Consider the following 21,980-nt stretch of genomic DNA (forward strand, 5'->3'; position numbering starts at 1 on the left):
AAAGTCCCAACCACGGCCACTCCACACTCCCTCGCAAAATTGAATACTTGAACTTTGTAATATTATGACCAAACACAACAAACAGACACCGTGAAATGCATTTTCAGGCCGAGCTGAGCACGTTTTCTGAGTTTGAATGTATCTTCACAGAAATGAGTTGTGTGATCAAATTAATGGTCATTTAGGCTTCAGGAGGTCATCCTGAACTAAATACATGTTGAAATGTGTGCATGAGTCCTTTGGTTTAGGCGTGACACTCAAATTGAGTTTTTATTGCTTTAAATGCATTTTGAAGATCCCTCCCGCCGATCTTGAAGACAATTCTCCCTGTGTGCCGAGTCATTTCTTTAACTTTGTCCGAGAAAAACCCCAGGTAAAAATGAATTTGACACCCCTCAGGGGTGTCAAACTCATTTGACCCTTGTGTCTAAATTGTCACTCGGTGTCATTGTTTGTCTGTGTGCCCTACGATTGGCTGTCAGCCAGTGTGAGGGTGTGCCCAGCCTCCTGCCCACAGACGGCTGGGATCCGCTCCAGTGCGAACCACGACCTTTGTATGTGCACACCAAATCAGTTACAAGCATTTCTGGTGGTGCGATTAAAATTAAAGTCAATGCAGTTGATGCGGTGGGATGCGGATGCATGGTGGATGACACGTTTGGAGCGTCGGGAAGTGTGCATGCTCCATCCACCACTCATTTGGTCGATTTTGATGAGTGAGGGGGTTGGCATACCTGACGGTATTTTGGTCTGTACGAATTCACATCGTTGCGCATGACACCATCATGAATCAAGCGAGGCGGAAAGTTCGCAACAGATTTGGTGTGCACGCAGGCAATTGGAGAATAGATGGATGACTAAACATTGGACAAAGGGAATGTATTGCTCTAATGATTAAAGGCAAGGGCTAATTGTCAACACCTACGGTGGTAGGAATGGTTAAGTGTACCAGGGAAAAGCATAAAGTTGCAATATACACCTCTGTATTGTTTTATTGCACTTTTATGGCAAAAATTCTCGATCGAATGGGCACATTCGTACAGGATGCTAATCATGCGTGACATTATGATACTGCTGGTCCGTGAATTAGTTTAAACACAGCGATTCTTGAACTTCACTTAGTCTATGTTGTTTTTATTTTTATCTGTCCTCTGAGCAATCTGATGTGTGCATCATCGCACTAAATGCAAAACCTTGACTGTGGGCGCTTATGATGTGTCGATGCGATCTTCTGCTCTCTGCGCCGTGTCGGCCTTTTCTCTCTCACTTCCTCATGGACACTCACCAAAAACAGATACTCAGAAACACATCATTATTTGCCGTCATACATTTTAAACTGTTACCTGAGACATGATTATATAAGGCAGCACTGACACAAAAGCCATTATATTGTGAAAACATAAAAAAATTGCAATAAAGCAAACTGAAAACGTACAAATGAAAATGAATTAACTATCTACTCATCCACAATGTGAAAAGAAAGACATTTTTCATATATTATAAATGTATAAATCCTAGCCAACACATTAACTTAAGTAAAACAAAATCTCAAAACCAAAACAAAACAAAAAAAAAAAGATTATTAACAAGACGACAACTCACAACATTTTGACTTGTTATTTCACTCCAACAAAGAAAAACAGAATTCGAGCAACCTTGCAAGACGCTGCATTGAATTCAGCCATTCTTGGAGCATGAACTGATTAAGTCTGCTCAGATGAGAAGCCAAAACTTCATTGATGACTGCTTATCTCACCAACACACTTGTGATTCTTAACCTGATACTTCCACGAGAAGCTTTGGCCACAAATTGAGCAGGAAAAGGTTTTCTCACCGATGTGTCTTTTTTTGTGCCGCTTTAAAGATATCTTGTGAGAGAATCTTTGGCTACAGACTGTGCAGGAAAAAGGTTTCTCACCAGTGTGGGTTCTTGTGTGTATTTTTAAGCTTCCCCTCAGAGAGAATCTTTTGTCACAAACTGTGCAGGCAAAAGGTTTCTCACCAGTGTGGGTTCTTGTGTGTCTTTTTAAGCTTCCCTTCTCAGAAAATCTTTGACCACAAACTGTGCAGGAAAAAGGCTTCTCATCAGGGTGTGTTCTTGTGTGTTCAGTCAATTGTTCCTTTGTCAAGTACCTTTTGTTACAAACTGAGCAGACAAAAGGTTTCTCACCAGTGTGCGTTCTGATGTGTGCTGTCAAATATCCCTTCAGGGAGAATCTTTTATCACAGACTGAGCACGGAAAAGGTTTCTCATCAGTGTGTGTGTTTGTATGACGTTTTAAGTGTTGTTTCCAAGAGAATCTTTGGCCACAAACTGAGCAGGCAAAGGGTTTCTCACCAGTGTGTGTTCTTGTGTGTATTGTTAAGCCTCCCTTCTGCGAGAATCTTTGTCCACAAACTGAGCAGGTAAAAGGTTTCTCACCAGTGTGTGTTCTGGTGTGCAATTTTAAGCTTCCCTTCTGAGAAAATCTTTGTCCACAAACTGAGCAGGTAAAAGGTTTCTCACCAGTATGTGTTCTTGTGTGTAATTTTAAGCTTCCCTTCTCGGAGAATCTTTGACCACAAACTGAGCAAGGAAAGGGTTTTTCCCCAGTATGGATTCTTGTGTGTGTTTTTAAGTGTCCCTTATGAGAAAATCTTTGGCCACAAACAGAACAGGCAAAAGGTTTCTCACCAGTGTGGGTTCTTGTGTGTATTTTTAACTGCCCCTTATCAAAGAATATTTGGTTACAAACTGAACAGGCAAAAGGTTTCTCACTAGTATGCGTTTTCATATGTATTTTTAAGGTTCGCTTCTCAGAGAAACGTTGGCCACAAACTGAGCAGGTAAAAGGTTTCTCACCAGCGTGTCTTCTAATGTGTCTTTTTAAGTATCCCTTCTCTGAGAAGCTTTGGCCACACAATGAGCAGGCAAAAGGTTTCTCACCAGTATGGGTTCTTGTGTGACATTTTAAGCTTTCCTTCCGGGAGAATCTTTGCTCACACACCAAGCAGACATAAGGTTTCTCACCAGTGTGTGTTCTTATGTGTTTTTTTAAGGTTCCCTTCTGAGAGAATCTTCGGCCACATAATGAGCATGGATAAGGTTTCTCAATACAATGGCAAATCATATGCCTCTTCAAACTGCTGGCACAAGCATAAGTTTTCCCACACTGGGAACATTTCCAGCGTTTGTCAGTTTCACATGTCATATCACCTTCATACGCTTTAGGATCAGTCTCAGTAGAGCATGGAGTCATGTCTTCACCACCCGATGGTTGAGCTAAGAGACCATCTGCAAATGATCCTCCATCACTTTCTGATGTCACGTGATGACATGAGCTGCTGCCTGGAGGCCCCAGCCCTCTGCTCGCTTCACTTTGGCCCTCATCTTCACTTTTTAAAGGGATAGCAGTCAAAGACAACTTGCATACATTCTGCTCCTCAACCTCCGCTTTGATGTCGAGAAGCTTTTCTTCATCTCCCTTGGTTTGGAGGAGCTCTTCCTTCTCTTTGATGTGAGTGTGCCCTTCGTCCTCCTTTTTAATGAGAGGTGGGTCTACCTCCTCCTTTTCTTGAATGCAGGAGTGCTCTTCATAATCCACTTCCTTCTTAATGTGGGGGGACTCTGGCTCCTGCCACCCAGTACAAACATTTTCACTGACATCTTCAAGACAAGAAAATAGAGAAAAAAGGTTTGGCAAAGTGAATTCTCATGGTGTAGCTTTACATGACAGATTATTGTTTATATTTGTACTTGTGGTTTATTGTAATTTAAGGTTATTGCAATGAAAAAGGTAATTAGACTCATAACGTTTATTAGCCAGCTGATGTGATTTAATTTGGCCACGTTGAGACAAAAACAAATGTTATTGAAAGACCAGGGACAAAACCTTTTCCATCCATCCATTTTCTAATCTGCTCATCCTCACAAGTGCTGTGGGTATGCTGGAGCCTATCCCAGATGACTTCGGATGGATTGCGGGTACACCCTGAACTAGTCACAGGGCACACATGGTGGATCACACATATACAGTCCGTGGTGTGGGAGAAAATTCTTGTTAGTTTTTCAACAATACATCGAAGGTTCATGACGGCGGTGAGAGGACGTTGCCTCCATTTCTGGCATACACACCGGCTGACCTCTTCCACATTCACACATGCCCTTCATGGAAGCACCGTGGCGGCATACGCAGCGGTCAGCTGGTGAAGCTAAAATAGGAACTGAAACACGCTTTCAGCTCTGCTCATTCCCGAATGCAAGGAATTACTCAGTCGTGGCGTGGCCCTGGACCCTGTCGACCCATGCCCGATACCAGTCGTTAGCTCCCTGCGTAGCACCACGGCATTATTGCCGTCCACGCCACCTTTGACGAGGGGTCCATCTTCAGATTTTGACGGAATTTCCCTTAGCTTGGCGTTCAAAAGGGGCATCCACTGCCATTTTTGCCATTGCTTGTCTGTCTTTGCTGTTGTCTAAATTATTTTTGTTCCAGGTACAGACCTTTGTATACAGCAGGGGTTGTTTTAAAGTCCTCTATAAATATAGTTGAGTGAAGTAGAGAACATGCAAACTCCACAAAGGAAGGCTGGAGCCGGAATCAAAGCCTGCACCTCTGCATTGTGAGGCAGACATGTTAACCAGTCTTCCACCGTGTCGCCACAAAACTTTATCGAGATGACAAATGTGTTCATTGAAAATATGAGGATCAGACTTACAATTGAGTTTTGCGTGTTTTTGAGGTTATTCCCTCTGGATGGCTCTATTTTTAACAATGTGGTGTTGATTTTATCATGTATAGCCATAAATAATTTGTGGTGGAGCCAATTTCACCATCCTCCCCAATGGTGCTGTGCGGTGTGGTGGAAGCATACCTAAGACGCCGTTCACTTGTGACCCTTCACAGTGGCCTCCATCACCTTTTGTTGTCGTGTGTTGACTTGAAATTCTGCTGCTTTGAGGCCGCGCCCCTCTGCTCGGTTCACTTTGCCCCTCATCTTCACTTTTTAAAGGGATACCAGTCGATAGCAACTTGCAAATGTACTCCTTCTCCTCCTCTTTGATGTAGGGAGGCTTTCCTTCATCCTCCTTGGTGCGGAGGTGCTCTTCCTCCTCTTCTTTGATGTGAGTGTGCCCTTCATCCTCCTTTTCTTGAATGCAGGGACACTGTTCATCCTCCACTTCTTCCTTAATGTGGGGGTACTCTGGCTCCTGCTGCCTGGGACCAGCGTCTTCACTGACGTCTTCAAGACCCATGAAGATAAACAAAAGGTTTGGTCATGTCAATTTTCATGTTTAAACTTTGGATTTGCACATGATTCTTTATATTTATACCAATGGTTGATTGGTGTTTGAAGCTCTTACAATAAATGGGTAAAAAGTTGTTCAGCGTTGTTCCTGCGTTCAAAATTGGACTGCGGCCACCCCCAGCCAGACTGATTGAGATCACTCAACACAGCGTGGAGCTCCAGCTGTGCTGCAGCTTTGTATTTTAAATGCATTTGCAGAACAGTGCGACTATGGAAGCGCGATATCAACAGAAGTGGACGGAAAAGACCAAGATGGGGTCCTAGTTGGCAGTCACCGGCAAATGTGCTTCAAGAGCTTTACTTTTTTTGCTGTTTTTGTCTTTTTTTTTGTCACATGGTGTTTGTTGTTACTTCGTGTGGACCCGATGTGGACTGTTTTCAGTATTTTTGGCCACGTCATTCGTCAAAGGAGAGGTGGTACCGCCTTCTCGTCAGCACGCGTGTGCCAGTGCTGATTTTGATTGGAAGGAATGTCTCTCAACTCAACTCAACTGTATTTATAGAGCACTTTCAAACAGCCATCGCCGCATACAAAGTGCTGTACATGGAGCAACTAACATGTACAATAGGAAAGCAGCAAATCAGTAACAAAGATGGTAGAAAGCACTAAACAGCAAAACCAAGATCAAATCTGAGTCATGCCGAGTCAATTGCCAAAGAATACAAGTGAGTTTTGAGGCGGGTTTTAAAGATGGGTAGCAAGGGGGCTTGCCGAAAGTTCAGTGGAAGGTTATTCCAGAGAGAGGGACCAGCAACGGAAAAGGCTCGATCCCCTCTGAGCCTCAGTTTAGTTCTTGGAACTTCTAATAATGTCTGGTCCGCAGACCTGAGGCAGGTGTGTAGCGGCAGATGAGCTCAGAGAGGTAAGGTGGCAAAAGGTCATTTAGAGATTTGAAAACAAATAACAGGATCTTGAAAAGAACTCTAAAATGTATAGGGAGCCAGTGAAGGGATGCCAGAGTGGGAGTGATGTGCTCCCTCTTACGAGTACTAGTCAAGAGGCGAGCAGCAGCATTCTGAACCAGCTGGAGACGCTTGATGGAGGATTGGCTGACTCCAAAATAAAGTGCATTGCAGTAATCGAGCCGGAATGTGACGAAGCCATGAATTACTGTCTCAAGGTGCTCATGAGAAAGGAGAGGTTTTACTTTAGCCAGCTGTCTACGATGAAAGAAGCTGGATTTAACAATGGCACCAATTTGCCAGTCAAGTTTAAAATCACTGTCCAGTTTAAGACCCAAGTTTGAACCAGTTGACTTAAGATAAGGTGACAGGGGGCCCAAGTCTACAGGATGGGATGTACAAGGGCCGCTGGGACCAAACTGTATCACATCTGTCTTCTTTTCATTGAAATTCAAGAAATGTTGTGTCATCCAGGTTTTGATTTCTTCCAGGCAGGATAAAAGTGGCCTCACTGAGAAAGCGTCTTTTTTGCTTCGTGGGACATAGACCTGACAGTCATCTGCATAGCTGTGGAAGGAAATACCACGTTTCCTTAAGATGGAACCCAATGGGAGCAGGTACAGTGAGAACAGCAGAGGCCCCAGAATTGAGCCCTATGGAACACCACATGAGAGAGGAGCATTACGTGACTATTTGACTGCTTGTGTTTTTTGCACCTGTAATGGGCAGCACTTTTCACAGCCATTTTGTTTAGTGGAGATGTTAGCACTGTTGGACAGTCTGCGCTGGTGTGGTTGGATGAATGGCTTGTGGTGCCAAGGATGAGGAGAGAGGTACATCGGTGCCGAGCGTGGATGCATATTTGGAACTGAGAGTCACCACTTCGAATTGAAACGGATTTACATGGAACATGAGAAGTAAGCCAATCTTTTTTTTTTTTTTGTCAATGGACGCGACAGCTTCTTGTTTACTTTCAAACTTAGCTTGGAGCAGACGTGTGCACATTTTGAGCATGACGTCTCTGAGCCAGGAGTACAGGGGTGTTAAATTCATTTTTTTGTGGGTCATATTTTAGTTACTGTTTCTCTCGGAGGATCATTATGACTGAAACCATATAATGAAGTCAAGAATAACGGTTTACTCCACTTTTGTTTAAGTTACTGTCATGGCGGGTTTGGTTACAAGAAAATGCTTACAACAGAATTCCTCAACTGGCGGACGGCGATCCACGACCGGACCGCCGACCTCTTCTGTCCGGACCCTCGGCAAATTGTATAAAATAATAAATTATAAAGTGATTTTTACGTTATACATTTTATATTTTTGGACTATAATCTGCGCATTACCGCGATTGCTTGTTAAAATTATCCGTTGCATTCTTTGCGTGCACTAACAGATGTAATGCAGAGGACCGCAGCAGCGCGACTGTGTGTGTGTATAATGTTTGACTAACTGGAGACCCTGGTTGAGCAGGGCATGTCGGCGATAACGATGCGCTGATTGGGTCCTCTGAACTTAAGGTGTGCCCATACATAAGCGTCAGCATATACGATGCGCTGATTGGCTCCTCTGAACTTAAGGTGTGCCCATACATAAGCGTCAGCACCCGTCTATTCCAACACACGCATTCAAAATGGATGATTGTGTCAGGAAACAGACGCATGCGCGACGCCACAGTGTGCTCACAGCTTCAGCCCAAGAGAGCCGCACACAGACAATTAGACAAGACGAATCGCGGGAGGTTTCGATTGTGTGCAGTTCTGCTCCCGTCTACCCGGGGATCTTTGCAGCTGTTTAACAGCAGAACACCGCAACATGGTAAATGAACATCACAATGGCGTCCTCAAATAATATTTGCATGCCTCAGACATTGCATTCACCTTCAGTGGAAGAACCGCACTGCACATTCCTGTGCTCCCTTGTGTCAGTATTTAAAATGGTTCTGAACTCCTCTTCTGATATATTTTTCAGTGATTTCAGAGGGGATGTGAAAAGGGGAATTGTACAAATGAAAAGGATATTTTTGTTTTCACGTTTAGTATTTATTTTGGTAAAATGAGTATTTTGTTTTGCTTTTGTTAAATTAAGGGAAAAAAAGACAACTACTGTTTAACAAAGTTAAAGTAAAAATGTCTTATTTCCCTAAAAGGGCTATTTCTATTATTAAGCAGGCACAACTTAACAAAATTTCAACAAGAGTTCCTGTGCCTCAACACAATACCTCTCATTATTTGCTGTGTACTGGCAAAGAATAATTGTTATTTTCATGCACCCCATTATTGGTTGGTTGTGAGGAATGTCGATTTGTATAAGCTTGGCTTGACCATACTAAATGGGCATATAGCCCTGCTCCCCATGACCGCCGTGCATGGGATTGGACCTTGGTCTTATTAAAAAAGAAAAAAAAGTGGACCTACAGCATTTCTAGTTGAGGACCACTGGCTTACAATATCCTTCTTATTTATTGCAGATGAGAATTTGACATTTTTGAGACAGATTTTAGTTCACATTTGATTTGCTTTTGCGGGCCACAGAAACATAGGTGGCGGGCCAGACCTGGACCCAGGGCCTTGAAATTGACACGTGTGCACTCGTCAAAGGACACTTTGATTCTCTCCTCTTTCATCTAGAACTGCTTCAACCAAAAAAGCATATGACGGAAAAGTGGTTCAGATTGCACGACTGTCCGTGTTTTTATATTATGTGTTGTGCTTTATTTTACTTCATGTTAACTGTTTTGTAAAGCACTTTGTTACAGCTGCAGCTGTTGTGAAAGCGCTGTACAGTAATCCCTCGTTTATCGCGGGGGTTACGTTCCAAAAAGAACCAGTGATAAGAGAAATCCTAGAAATAGGATTTATGAAAAAAAAAAGCAAAAAAATGTGACGGACCAAACTTCAAATGTGCTGTATGTTTCACATGCAGCACATTTGACAATAAAGTTGTTCTTGGTACTTGATAGTCAGCTTTATTTTATACAGTTATTATACAATACTGAACTATGTATGCAATGCGGAGGCAATTGCTCTAAGACCACAAGGGAAGCTCAACTTCCCCTAAAATGTCAAAAAGTAAGTGATCAAATATACTGTACGTGTGTACGTACAATTGTGTGGACATGTCATTGACTAAATATGTGCTACAACGCGCTCAACTTTTGTTCCGAATCAGCTGCTTACTACTGGCTATATGACGCGACTCTCTTCTCATTCATTCCCACAGCTTCACTGTGCTTTAAACTGTGTGGATGCTGAGCGTCGACCGCGCGGACGCTGGGCGTCGAGAGAATGAAATGAGCCAATCTCCGATCTTATGGTGATGGCAACCCGTCATTTTTTTTGAATAGGAACGGAGAGTAGAATTCACGTATAAATAAACGGACACATTTTATGGTGTAGGCCGAAATTGAGCTTCCCCTCCTTGACAGAGCAGCATCCGCCACTGATACAATGAAACCAAAGACGAAAAATTTGCAAAGGTCATTTTGGCAAGCTGTACAGAGACGAGGTGGGGAGACTGTTCACGTCGGTCAGTGCCTTAGACAATCAGGATGCAGAATGCAATTCATTCTTTAAAGGCATTAAAAAAATGCACTAAAAAAATCTGTGAAACAGTGAAGCCGCGGAAAGTGAACCGCGTTCGAGCAAGGGATCATTGTATAAATAAAGATATACTGTATTGTATTGCATTTTTTCCCCCCACGGGTCAGTGCTATGCGGTGTCCTTTTTTTCCCTGCCGGACGCTAGAAACAGGTAAACATTGCCAAGGGGTTTTTTTTGTATTTAAGAATGTGTGATTACTAAAATAAAGGTTTCTCCGTGACAAAGTGACATTTATGATTTTTAATGTTGCAGATACGGCAGGGAAGATCAGACACTTTTTTGAAAAAGGCGTTAACAGAGCAGAAAAATTACCGCAACTGGTGGTTACAATGTCATAATTCATGGCGGTGACAACATGTGGAAATTTGGTTTGAAAACCCGGTGACGAGTCGGCGAGGCTACATAAATACCCTTTCCAATTAGGAGCATCACAACGCAAAGCAAATGTGTACATGATTGAAACATTATTTTGTTCTTCCTCTCAAAAACCCATAAACCAGTTGAAAATAAATCATCTTAAAAAGAACAAGAAAATGGATGGGGAGCCAGTGAAGGGATGCCAGAGAAGGAAAATTGTCAAGAGGGGAGCGGCAGCATTCTGGACCAACTGAAAATGTTCAATGGGGCATTGGTTGACTCCAAAGTAAAGCGCATGACAATAATCCAGCCGAGACGTGACGAAAACATGAACTACAGTTTAAAGTGCTCTTGAGAAAAGAGAGGCTTTACTTTCCCCAGCTGCCAAAGACCACAACGGCACCAATTTGCCAGTCGAATTTAAAATCAATGTCCAGTTGAAGAATCAAGTTTGAGATGGCTTCAGATAAGAAGCCAGGGGGGCCCAAATCCCCAAGATGGGATGTACAAGGGTCACTGGGCCCAAACAACATCACTTCTGTTTTCTCTTCATTGAAATTCAAGAAATTCTGTGACATCCGGGTCTTGATTTCCTCCAGACAGGATAAAATTTGCCACACTTTGCTTCTTTTTTGCGTAACAGGAAGTGGTCTAGAAATAACGTGATATTGACAGTAATATTGTTATTTATTTATTACACAATCATCGTTAAAAATCTGTCAAATTATGGGTTAGTTACATGAACAAAAATATTGACTCTCCTTAATTATTCTGCTTGGGTTTAAAATTAAAGGATTGAAACAATCTGAATATAGTATAAATCAAATAAAGAGTGCTCCGTTTATGATTAGATTTCAACAAATCAGTATTTACAGCAAAAATCACCACGTCATCGTGATTTGGATATAACTCAGAAATGGTTTTACAAGGATGTTCTATACATGCAATTGACCAACATTTTTTTTTGCTCTTTTCACCATAATTTCAAAAGAAACAAATTCCATCATACTGTCAAAAACAGATGTCAAGCCACCGTAATGTCATCCAAATGTAATTTTTTTGCCGAAACTGCTGAACAATCTTTACACTTGCAAAACACACCACACTCACACACACATATAAACAGAAAATCCCTCTCCAAACAGAGGGAATAAAAGCGCTGTTTTGCCGTGATTTCAGTCAATCCAGAGTTGCTGGTTGTCATGAAAAGTGCTTAAATTTCCAAAAATAGCATGAAGTTAACCTGCAAAGTGATGCTCTATTTCCTCGTTAAGTTAAACAAACCCTCAAGGACCTTGAATGACAAATTCTTTTCATGATATTTGTCGGATTGGAAGAGCTCGCAGCGGAGTGTCGAACCAGCAGCCATATTGGTTACATTTTAGGTATGACGAGACATCAATGAAACATTACTAAACCGTAATCCGAGCAAATGTGTTATTTCAGAATTGTGTATAAAAGTGGTAGCCCATCGCGTCGATCGGCGACCAAAAATTAGCTCTCTCTTTCAAAATCGTTGGTGACCCCTGCAATAAAGCGAAAGAACGAGACTAGGCCTAACCTGCTCTGGTCCAGCCAACTTGGGACTTCTCCAAAACAGCGTCGTTGTCCTCCTTTGCTCCGAAGAAATCATCCTCGTAATCTGCCGTCCTCCTGTACAACATTTTCACACGATTGATTGCAACCATTCTCATTCAATCTTGAACTGTGCTGGACGACGAAACGCGTCTCTTTGTTTAGCGGTTAGCAAGCGAGGCTAAGTAAGTTAGTCAAAAAAAAGCTTGAGCGAATTTATCGTCCAGTAAGAAATGATGGACCTACTGCATCGAGGCTGCGGTGAGTTCGGTTGTAATTAAGAAGAGAGAATGGGATTTCCAAGGGTTCAACCTTTTTTTTTTCTTTTTGTATCGTGCGTATCAGTAGCTTATTCTGCTAATTCACGGGCTGCAGCATCGTTTACGGCAAATCGTTTAGGACAAACTTAGTCGCAACACAAACACGTTTAGTATTTTAATACGCATTTAATACGCATGTATGCGACTATGCGTGCGCTTAACTTGTGCCTGTAAACAGTGGATTCGTTATTCGGATATTATGTGTCACGATGATGGAATAATCACCCTCAACGATATCGCCTCTGTGCATGGCTATTCGCGTTCGACATAAGGTTTGTCCAAGTGGCATTGCCATAGATTCTCCGCTGACGTTCTCTCGACTCGCCTGCTTACACCCGCTGCACAGCATTTTCCAGAATGTTTTTGAAATGTACTCAAATGTCACTCACTATTTTTCTACACTAAAACACCTTCCGTTATACCTTCTTTTCCTTAAGGTGCACGTTGGAGCTCCTCACTGTCGTCAAGCCATCCTCGCCATGAAGTTATACAAGGAGTAGATTTTGGAGCTACCATCTCCCGAAAAGCATGGCAAGTGTCCTATTCAACACTGGTGACGCTGAAACTGCAGGGACGCCATCACCTCGTTGTACGACTTCCTGACTACTAATATGGTCATCGGCATTGTCCACACCTTTGGCGTGCTTTCCTTGATCTAAAAATTACTTTCACAATTTAAAAAGGTGTGCAGTGTTCAAGTGGCTCTTATTTTTGCAGGAAAGCCATTCAGATATTTTCTTTTGCAGTGGCGATCTGCTAGTGTGCAAGCAGAGGAAAATTCAAAAATATGAAGCTAAAAGTAAATGCATAGTTCCATAACACATTTCATTCGAAACTGAAAAACCTCCATTTTATTCCGGGTCATAAATGCGGTTTTCAGCATTTTTTCTCCGCAGTCTATTTCAGTCAGTCCTGTTCTGATCTAAAAATATATTGGGGGTGCCACGGCGGTCCGCTGGTTAGGCTGTCTTCCTCAGTGCAGAGGTCCAGAAGTCTGGTTTTGGCCTTACTGTGTGAAGTTGGTTTGTTCTCACCCTCGTGGGTACGTTTTCCTCCCGCATTCCAAAAACATGCATGGCAGGTAATTGGAACACACAAGTTGTCATGTGTAATAAATAACGTTGAGCTTCTGCAATAATGTTGTTACTCTATTTACACTCACTTGTACAAAAATTCAGCAAAAAAATATTTGACTGATTTCAAAACAAGTGATCCATCAATTTGCTGTGTACAAGTAATTTTTAAAAAATTATCATTTAGCTGAATAGCTTAGCTGTGTAACGGCCTTCCAGAGGAAGACGTAACTCCAAAATAGCCCGCGACAAAAATGAGTTTGACACCCCTGCGTCTCAATTGTCCCTCAGTGTGATTGTTCAGCTGTGAATTGCCTGCGATTGGTTGTCAACCAGTTGAGGGTGTGCCCCGCCTACTGCCCACAGACAGCCGGGATCGGCTCCAGCGCGAACCACGACCCTTGTATGTGAACACAAAGCGAGCATTTCTGTCAGTGCAAATCAATTCAAGTCAAAGTCGGTGAGCGCAGAGGAGAAGGGAGTGACATAAAGGTGAAGCAGTTTTGGACTACCATCTCTTGCAGCTCCCCGTCTTTCAGCGGTGGCCTTTACTGTTGTCGGCTCACTCCTACGACATCAAGCATCGCAAATCAAATGCTCATTGATGCGCAGATGGACTTTCAAGGTTCCTACTGTGTTCTCTGAAAAGCTGAATCGAACACAGTAGAAATCTTTCATTCCAGGGACATTGAAAGAGCGCCAATAACTGGAGCCACAGTGAAAAAGGCTCCACGTGCTGAACATGATTTATCGGCAGTGATAGATATGGTCACGAATGGGTGGTCAGTAGATGATAACTCTAACCTAAAACTTTACCACGATAGAAGGTGGAAGCTTACCGTCCAGTCCGGGTGTCTGCCGTGTGGAAGGAGGATACCGTAATCATTCCACTGTAAGGGCACACTAAAATGCTAGAGCCCCTTCATGCGGGACACAGTGGAATCGTGAAAATAAAGAGATAGTAAGAAGTTCCTTTGGGTGGCTACAGCGAAACAAAGAGGTCGAACATATGGAAATGAGTTGTTCATCATGTCCTAAAACTTGCAACAATCCTGCAGCCGCACCACTTAAACTATGGGATTTTCCTCAGGAGCCTTGGTGTATTCATATTAATTTTGCGGTGAAATCTTGAGTAGATTTGGTGCACCTGTCCAAATTGTTTCCAATACTGGCCCTCGACTCGTGTCAAAACAAATGTCAGATTTTCTTCAAACCATTGGGGTACACCTGCCAGCCTGGGCTTCAATAGAGAACTACAGAAGAACTTGGATCTGTCTTTTCTCTCTTACTTTCTCATGTACACTCACCACAAACAGATACTCGCTGAGACTCAGAAACACAGTATTATTTGCAGTCATACATTTTCAACTACTGTATTACCTTAACTATGATGATATGAGGCAGCCGTGACACAAAACAAGTGTGTTGTGAATACATGAAAAACTGTGAAAAAGTAATATGAAAGCGTATTCATGAAAATCCCTTCACTATCAATTCATCCACAACACGATGACATCAAATAAAATAAATGAATAAATGTACTAAAATGCATTTTCTTAAAAAAAAGGGTCTAAATATGATCAAACACACTAACTAAACTAAAACTAAATTTCATAGCCAAAACTCAAAATGAAAAAAAAAAATCTCAACAAACTGACAACTCACAATATTTTCAACACAACAAACACAAACATTTCTTTCATTGAGGAACCTTGCAAGATGCTGCATAGAATTCAGTCATCCTTGGAGCATGAAGTGATTAAGCCTAATCAGATGAGAAACCAAAGCTTCATTGAAGAGTGTGTTGGTGCATTGCAACACTCATGGTTCTTCGCCTGATATTTCCATGAAAAGCTTTGGCAACAATTTGAGCAGGCAAAGGGTTTCTCACCAGTGTGTGTTCTGATGTGATTTAATAAGATTCCCCTCTGAGAGAATCTTTTACCACAGACTGAGCAAGCAAAAGGTTTCTCGCTCATGTGGGTACTTGTGTGTCTTTTTAAGCTCCCCTGATGAGAGAATCTTTTACCACAGACTGAGCAGGCAAAAGGTTTCTCACCAGTGTGTGTTTTTGTGTGAATTATTAAGTTTTCCTTATGTGAGAATCTTTGACCACAAACTGAGCAAGCAAAAGGCTTCTCACCAGTGTGGGTTCTGGTGTGTCTTGATAACTGTCCCTTCTGACAGAATCTCTGGGCACAAACTGAGCAGGCAAAGGGTTTCTCACCAGTGTGTGTTCTGATGTGCTTTGTTATGGTTCCCGTCTGAGAGAATCTTTTATCACAGACTGAGCAAGCAAAAGGCTTCTCACCAGTGTGGGTTCTTGTGTGAATTCTTAAGCTTTCCTTACGTGAGAAGCTTTGACCACAGACTGAGCAGAAAATACGTTTATCCCCAGTATGGGTTTTTGTGTGGTTTGATAACTTCTTTTTGATTAATAAGAGGCTCGGGCTTCTCCTTTTCTTGAATGCAGGGGTCCACCTCATCCTCCAATTCCTCTTTAATGTGGGGGGACTCTGACTCCCGCAGCCCAGGACAAACATCTTCACTGTCATCTTGAAGACACAAGAAGATAAAGAAAAAAGGTTTGGCAAAGTCAATTCTCATAGTGTAACTGTAGATGGCAGACATTGTTTAGATTTATACTTATTAAAAAAAAATAATAATAATAATACATTTTATTTATAAGCACCTTTCAAGACACCCAAGGACACTTTACAAGAACAAAAAACACAATACGGGTTGAGCAGTGGCAGCCAAAACGCACCAGCGTTCACTCAACCCGGAAGTCAGAAAGAAACCACAAGGAGGGAGAGGGGGAGAAAAAAAACCACGGTCGAACTCCCCTCATTTTGAGGATAATTTGAGTGAGGCAAAAAACGCCTGCACAAGCATATGACAGTTACAACAGGTCACAAGACATAAACAATGAAGACGGTGAAGCAAGGGAATGTATGAAGGAGGGGGTGATGGTGGGGGACTAGCTTCCGTGCATACTTTCATCAGGGGAAGGTCGAGATAGCAGATGTTGTTTTGGTAGCAGGCTGCCCAAGAATTTAAGACAGCCTTGAGTCCGTGGCTTATGTCTCTTTAGTGGCGTCGATCAGCCAAATCCGTGATTTCAGTCAATATTTGAGCACGGGTTCCAGTTTCTCCAAAACCGCAACAGTTTGTGGTTGAGCACAGTCTGAGTCTGAGTGTTGGACATCCGCACTATGCCATCCTTAGACCGGCAGCCTCTTCACTTCCAATAGAGCCGCTCCCGTCGGTTGAATTTTGCGATAGACCAGGAAACTGCTCACACCAAACAACAGCATACCCATTATCGGAAGGCCAATAATGTAATAATGTCATCCACATCCTCAACGGACAGTGTTGACAGGCACACCATTCTCCGCTTCCTCCAAGGATCTCGGGTGTACCCAGCAGCAAAAGTCCCCGAGGGGCAAGTAGCCTGCTCTTCTCATCGAGAAAATTTTGTCGATGGCATCGAGAGACCAGCCAACCAATTCCATATTTGTTTTTAGGATGAAAATATGACAGGAGGCTAGGAAAAGTCAGACAAAGTCAGCACATGGACTGAGTGGCAAGCAGGAAAGGGGCGGGGTGGGGGAACAGGAGCAGAAAGCAAAAGTGTCCGCCTTCATCGAGAGCCAAGCAAGAATGCCTTGTGGTCGATTGTAATTTAAGGCTATTACAATAAAAAGGTAATAAGGCTCGTAACATTTATTAGTCAGCTGGTGTGACTAAATCTGGCCACATTTAGGCAAAAACAAATGTTAATGAAACACCATGGACAAAACATTAGCCATCCATCCATTCATATTGTAATCCGCCTGGCCTCGCAGGGTTTGCGGCAGTGTTGGAGTGTATCCCAGCTGACTTCGGGCTGTAGCCCTGAACTGGTGTCAGCCAATCGCAGGGCACACATAGACGAACAACCATCCGTAATGTGGGAGGAAACCGGAATACCCACGCAGGCACGGGGGACAACATGTAATCTACACACAAGGCTGGCGCGGGAATCGAACCCTGCACCTCTGTATTGTGAGGCGGACGTGTTAACCAGTCGCCCACCGTAACTCCACAAAACGTGATCAAAATACAAATGTGTTTCGTGAATATTTGGCCGACTATCAGACTTGAAATTGACGTTTGTGTGTTTTTTAGGTTTTTGACTTTGGGCGGCTCTATTTGAACAATGTGGTGATGATTACATCATGTATAGGCATCAATAATTTAGGACTCAGTTGTGGTGAAGCCAATTTCACCATCCTCCCGAGTGGTGCTGTGGGGCGTGGTGTTAGGATACATAGGAGGCTGTCCACTTGTGACACTCCACAGTGGTCTCCATCACCCTCTGATATCATGTGTTGATATGAGCTGCTGCGTGGAGGCCCCGCTCCTCGCCCCGCTTCACTTTGGCCTTCGTCTTCACTTTTTAAAGGGACACCAGTTGATGACAACTTGCAGATATACCCTTCATCCTCCTTGGTGTGGACGTGCTCTTCCTCTTCCTCTTTGATATGAGTGTGCCCTCCGTCCTCCTTTTTAATGATAGGGGCTCTGGCTCCTCCTTTTCTTGAATGCAGGGGCGGTCTTCATCCTCCACTTCCTCCTTAATGTGGGAGGACTCTGGCTCCTGCTGTCCAGGACAAAACACATGAAGTTCAACAAAACATTTGGTCAAGTCAATTCTCATGTTGGAAATTGGAATTTGCACATGGCTGTTTGTACTCCTGCTTGAGGTTGATCGGTGCTTAAAGCTATTCCAATCTATGGGTAAAAAGATGTTCAATGTTTTTCCTGCGTTCAAAATTGCATGGCGGCCACCCCCAGCCAGGCCGATTGAGATCACTTAACATCGCGTAGAGCTCGAGCCGTACTGATTGAGTGACGGCGGTCCTTCTGTGGCAGCGTATTTTCACTGCAGCTGCAATGCTGGGCCACGATGAAAGTGCTAAATATTATTTTTTTATTCCTCTTTCCATGTAGTCTCAAAAACACAGCCACTTGACAACAAGTAATAGAATCTTCAAAAGAACTAAAAAATAGATAGGGTCCAGTCGGGATGCCAGCGGAGGAGTTAAGTGTTCCCTCTGACGAGTACCAGTCAAGAGGCGAGCGGCAGCATTCTGGACCAGCTGGAGGATTGGGTGACTCCGAAGTAAAGTGCATGACAGTCATCCGGACGAGATGTGACGAAGCCGTGCTGCCTCAGATGAAAGAAGCTGGAGTTTACAACAGGTTCTTAAATCTAAAAACTTGGAGCACATCACTCAAAGAGTAGGCAGGTCAATGGCTCTTGCCAAATTCTTGACCTACATTGACAAAGAAATCATCACATTCTTTAACAAGCTTCTTTTTCTCACTAATAATCGAATTGTCTTGCTCAACAATATTTGTTGGAATGTCTCGATGATGGCAATTTTTTTTATTTCATTATAAGCCCTCTCTAAACACTCCATGTATCCTTTTTTTGGGAGGGGGGGGGATCTTAACTTCTTGCCAATCATGATTCAAAAGCTCCACTGCTTCTGTTGATGTTACCCTGTTTCACTTCGGCGTCTGTCGTTCCATTTTTGACATTATCTTATCATCCATTTCAAATGTTGGGGGGGAGTCGACCTTTTTCTTCCTCCGCGTGTTTATTAATTTTGGATGATGAGGATGTTGGTTATCCAAATGCAGGCTGGAGACTATGAACAGTAACTTTGAAGGTTTTATTTTTCTTTTCTGCAGTTTACGAATCGATTTGGGCGTTTCCGATTTCGTCAGGAAGTGTAGAAAAAATTCAGTCACGAGAATATATACAGACAATATGATAATGAGAGGCGGGCAGTTACGGCTCCATGCAAATCCTGGATACAAAGAAATTAGCATGTCATCTGACCCGGTGTGGCTGGAAAAAGTTGGGAGTGGTGAGGTGAGACCAGACCACCACTACCCCCGATTGTCTTCGGTCTAAGCTTTGATGTGATGGCAGCAACACAGATGCTTGAGATAACAGTTCCTCTTTTGATGTTAAACATGTCCTCTGGAGGGGGGTCCTAAAAGTGGTGGGGTTGAGGGAGCACTAAAGGTGATTGTAATCACAGTGAGCAGGAAATACCTTCAATGGCATTCAACATTCTTTGTTTGAACAGAACCAACAACAGAGAGGGGCAAGAAAAAAAAATCACATTAAGGAATAGATTCCTTAACACTAATGATGCAAAAACTGGTAAATGGTCACTTACACCACAAACTAATAATCCACTTTTTAACCTCATTTATTCCCATAAATATTATCAATCAATGTTGCACTCTCCTTAGTTAATCAGCTCAGTTTTAAGATTAGGGGTTGAAACACAAACTGAGCATCATTAATTCAGCGGTCTTCATGTGATTATTGAATTTCAACAAATCAATGTTTATAGCGCCCCAAACAAAAATCACCATGCCATGGTATTTTGGATTTAATTCAGAAATCATTTTACCCTGGGTGTTCAAAAACACCTTTTTTTTCTCTTTTAAACATAATTTATAATAGGCATGTTCCATCAAACTGTCAACAACAGTTGTCAAACCACTGCAATGTAATCCGACACTACATTTCTTTCTGAAACAACTATTCAACTTGCGGAAAAAAGAAATAAAAACAAGAATAAAAAAATCCCTCGGGAAACCGTGGAGGGGTGGCATCTTGCTGAGATTTCAGGTTGTCCCGTTTTGCTGATTATGCTGATAAAAAGTGCCTAAATCTTTTATTTTTCAAAATATTGCATCCTGCAAATTGACGCTTTATGCTTAAATTAAACAAATCACAAAGAGATTGGAGGACGAATCCTCTTCATGATACTTGTCGGAATAGTAGAGCTGGCAACACAGTGTCTAACCAGCAGCCATTTTGGATACATTTTTGGTATATAGAGATATCATGATCAGATTCTTAAAAAGTAATCTGAGCAAAAGGGTGAATTCAGAATTGTGTATGAAAGTGGTTGCCCATCGCATAATCAGCGACCAGGAAAGAGCTCACTTTCAAAAAAGGTTGGAGGCGAAAGAACGAGAAGCGCCCGAACCTGCTCTGGTCGAGCCAACTCCGATCTTCTCGAAAACAGAGTCGTTGTCCTCTTTTGCTCCGAAGAAATCATCCTCGTCGTCTGCCGTCCTCCTGCACAACATTTTCACACGATTCATTACAACACCATACACTCTCACAACTTTTGTAACTCTGCCGGGTGACGAAACGAGTCTCTTTGTCAAGCGGTTAGGAAGCTAGGCAAAGGAAGCTCAACGTTCAAAAAATAAAGTTTGAGCGAATTATTTTATAGCCCAGTAAGAAATGATGGACGTACCGCATCGAGGCTTCGGTGCGTTCAGTTGTAATGACGAAGAGGGAATGAGATTTTCACGGGTGCATTTTTATAATGAAGTGCGTGTAGGTAGTTTATTCTGCAGATATACAGGCCGCTGCAACGACATACGGCAATTCCTTTCGAACAAACTTCATCGCAAGACAAACCAGTCAAAGACACCAATACACCTGCCTGTAAATTGTATTTTTTCGTAATTTTTTGCTTCATTTTGTGTGTGTGTATGTGTGTGTGTGCGCGCGCTGCTTAATATTGGTGTTCGCGCTTGACATAAAATCAGTTAATATTGCTTTGCCGTAGATTTTTTTTTACAGTTTTTTCTATCAATTTTTTGTTTTACTGTTTATAGTTCTATGGATGATGTTTGCTCCATGCCGAGCATTTTGTATACAGTGATGGTTGTTTGCAAGTGCTTGATAAACTCAGTTGAGTTGAGTTGAGTAGATCTTCCGCTGAAACTTACTCGACACACAACACCTCTGCGCGCGGCATTGCATTTCCCCTCGAAGTTGTCTCAAATATACGCAAGCCTTATGATCTCCATCACCACTTTTCCAGTGTTGTGTCCAAGGACCGGCAACCCGAGGCCAAGGCCAAGGCCAAGGCCAAGGACTTGACTCCGAGGCCAAGGCCAAGGCCAAGGACTTGAGAAATTTTCCGAGGCCAAGGCCAAGGACCAAGGACTTGCCTCCGAGGCCAAGGCCAAGGACCAAGGACTGATTTTGAAACTAAGCCTAGCCGAGGACATGTATAAAACAATGCTATCATACCACTTGGCAGGTCTTCATGATTTGCAACACCCCTCCATCATAACCCTTTGCACTCCCGAACGCTTGAATGAAGTGTTTTTATTCAAAGAGTAGAACAGTCAGGGTACGTGTTATTTATACTGAGAAAAAAAATAAAATCACATGGTATACATTTATGAATTAATGTTTTAGTGCAGGGCGGCCCGGTAGTCCAGTGGTTAGCACGTCGGCTTCACAGTGCAGAGGTACTGGGTTCGATTCCAGCTCCGGCCTCCCTGTGTGGAGTTTGCATGTTCTCCCCGGGCCTGCGTGGGTTTTCTCCGGGTACTCCGGTTTCCTCCCACATTCCAAAAAGATGCATGGCAGGCTGATTGGACGCTCTAAATTGTCCCTAGGTGTGAGTGTGGGCGTGGATGGTTGTTCGTCTCTGTGTGCCCTGCGATTGGCTGGCAACTGATTCAGGGTGTCCCCCGCCTACTGCCCGGAGACGGCTGGGATAGGCTCCAGCACCCCCCGCGACCCTAGTGAGGATCAAGCGGTTCGGAAAATGAATGAATGGATGGATGTTTTAGTGCAGTAGTTTCTTAATATGAAGTAAATCAACACTCAACAGGCATGACATGGCTCGGAACACAAGTTGAGAAATGACTTTGCATAGAAGTCAATCACTGACTGCAGAAAAAGCGGTCATCTCTCAGTGATAATTTTACAGTTTACCGGCAACGAGTCGCAGGGACTCGCTGATCAGAAAAG

At 42.9% G+C, this 21,980-nt stretch overlaps 2 protein-coding genes across 2 annotated transcripts; both read right to left on the bottom strand.

The window, feature by feature from the left end:
- Positions 1 to 974: 974 nt before the first annotated feature.
- Positions 975 to 12,166, bottom strand: LOC147185905 (uncharacterized). Its single transcript, XM_086102924.1, has 4 exons — positions 11,974 to 12,166; positions 11,714 to 11,805; positions 4,855 to 5,223; positions 975 to 3,646 (listed from the first exon to the last, which is right to left on the bottom strand). The coding sequence occupies exons 1-4, from the start codon at positions 11,976 to 11,978 to the stop codon at positions 1,734 to 1,736; spliced, it is 2,379 nt and encodes a 792-aa protein (XP_085959050.1). The 5' UTR covers positions 11,979 to 12,166; the 3' UTR covers positions 975 to 1,733.
- Positions 12,167 to 14,499: 2,333 nt separating this feature from the next.
- LOC147185906 (uncharacterized) lies at positions 14,500 to 20,551 on the bottom strand. The gene is made up of 4 exons (XM_086103862.1): positions 20,461 to 20,551; positions 20,185 to 20,276; positions 17,592 to 17,765; positions 14,500 to 15,675 (listed from the first exon to the last, which is right to left on the bottom strand). The coding sequence occupies exons 2-4, from the start codon at positions 20,254 to 20,256 to the stop codon at positions 14,890 to 14,892; spliced, it is 1,032 nt and encodes a 343-aa protein (XP_085959988.1). The 5' UTR covers positions 20,257 to 20,276; positions 20,461 to 20,551; the 3' UTR covers positions 14,500 to 14,889.
- Between the last annotated feature and the right edge of the window lie 1,429 nt (positions 20,552 to 21,980).

The sequence above is a fragment of the Hippocampus guttulatus genome, chromosome 22 (assembly GCF_054856545.1).
Source record: "Hippocampus guttulatus isolate MCC_2025c chromosome 22, RoL_Hgut_1.0, whole genome shotgun sequence".
Classification (NCBI taxonomy): domain Eukaryota; kingdom Metazoa; phylum Chordata; class Actinopteri; order Syngnathiformes; family Syngnathidae; genus Hippocampus; species Hippocampus guttulatus.

What these genes read in the sequence shown, in the direction of transcription:
- LOC147185905 (XM_086102924.1), bottom strand. An exon ending in AGTTGGCTGGACCAGAGCAG is followed by an intron (nt 5,224 to 11,713) that starts GTTAGGCCTAGT and finishes TGGGTCTTGAAG; the next exon opens with ACGTCAGTGAAGACGCTGGT. An exon ending in ACAAGTGAACGGCGTCTTAG is followed by an intron (nt 3,647 to 4,854) that starts GTATGCTTCCAC and finishes CTTGTCTTGAAG; the next exon opens with ATGTCAGTGAAAATGTTTGT.
- LOC147185906 (XM_086103862.1), bottom strand. Translation starts at nt 20,256, where the DNA reads ATGATTTCTTCGGAGCAAAAGAGGACAACGACTCTGTTTTCGAGAAGA. An exon ending in AGTTGGCTCGACCAGAGCAG is followed by an intron (nt 17,766 to 20,184) that starts GTTCGGGCGCTT and finishes TGTCCTGGACAG; the next exon opens with CAGGAGCCAGAGTCCTCCCA. An exon ending in GGAGGATGAAGGGTATATCT is followed by an intron (nt 15,676 to 17,591) that starts GCAAGTTGTCAT and finishes TGTGTCTTCAAG; the next exon opens with ATGACAGTGAAGATGTTTGT.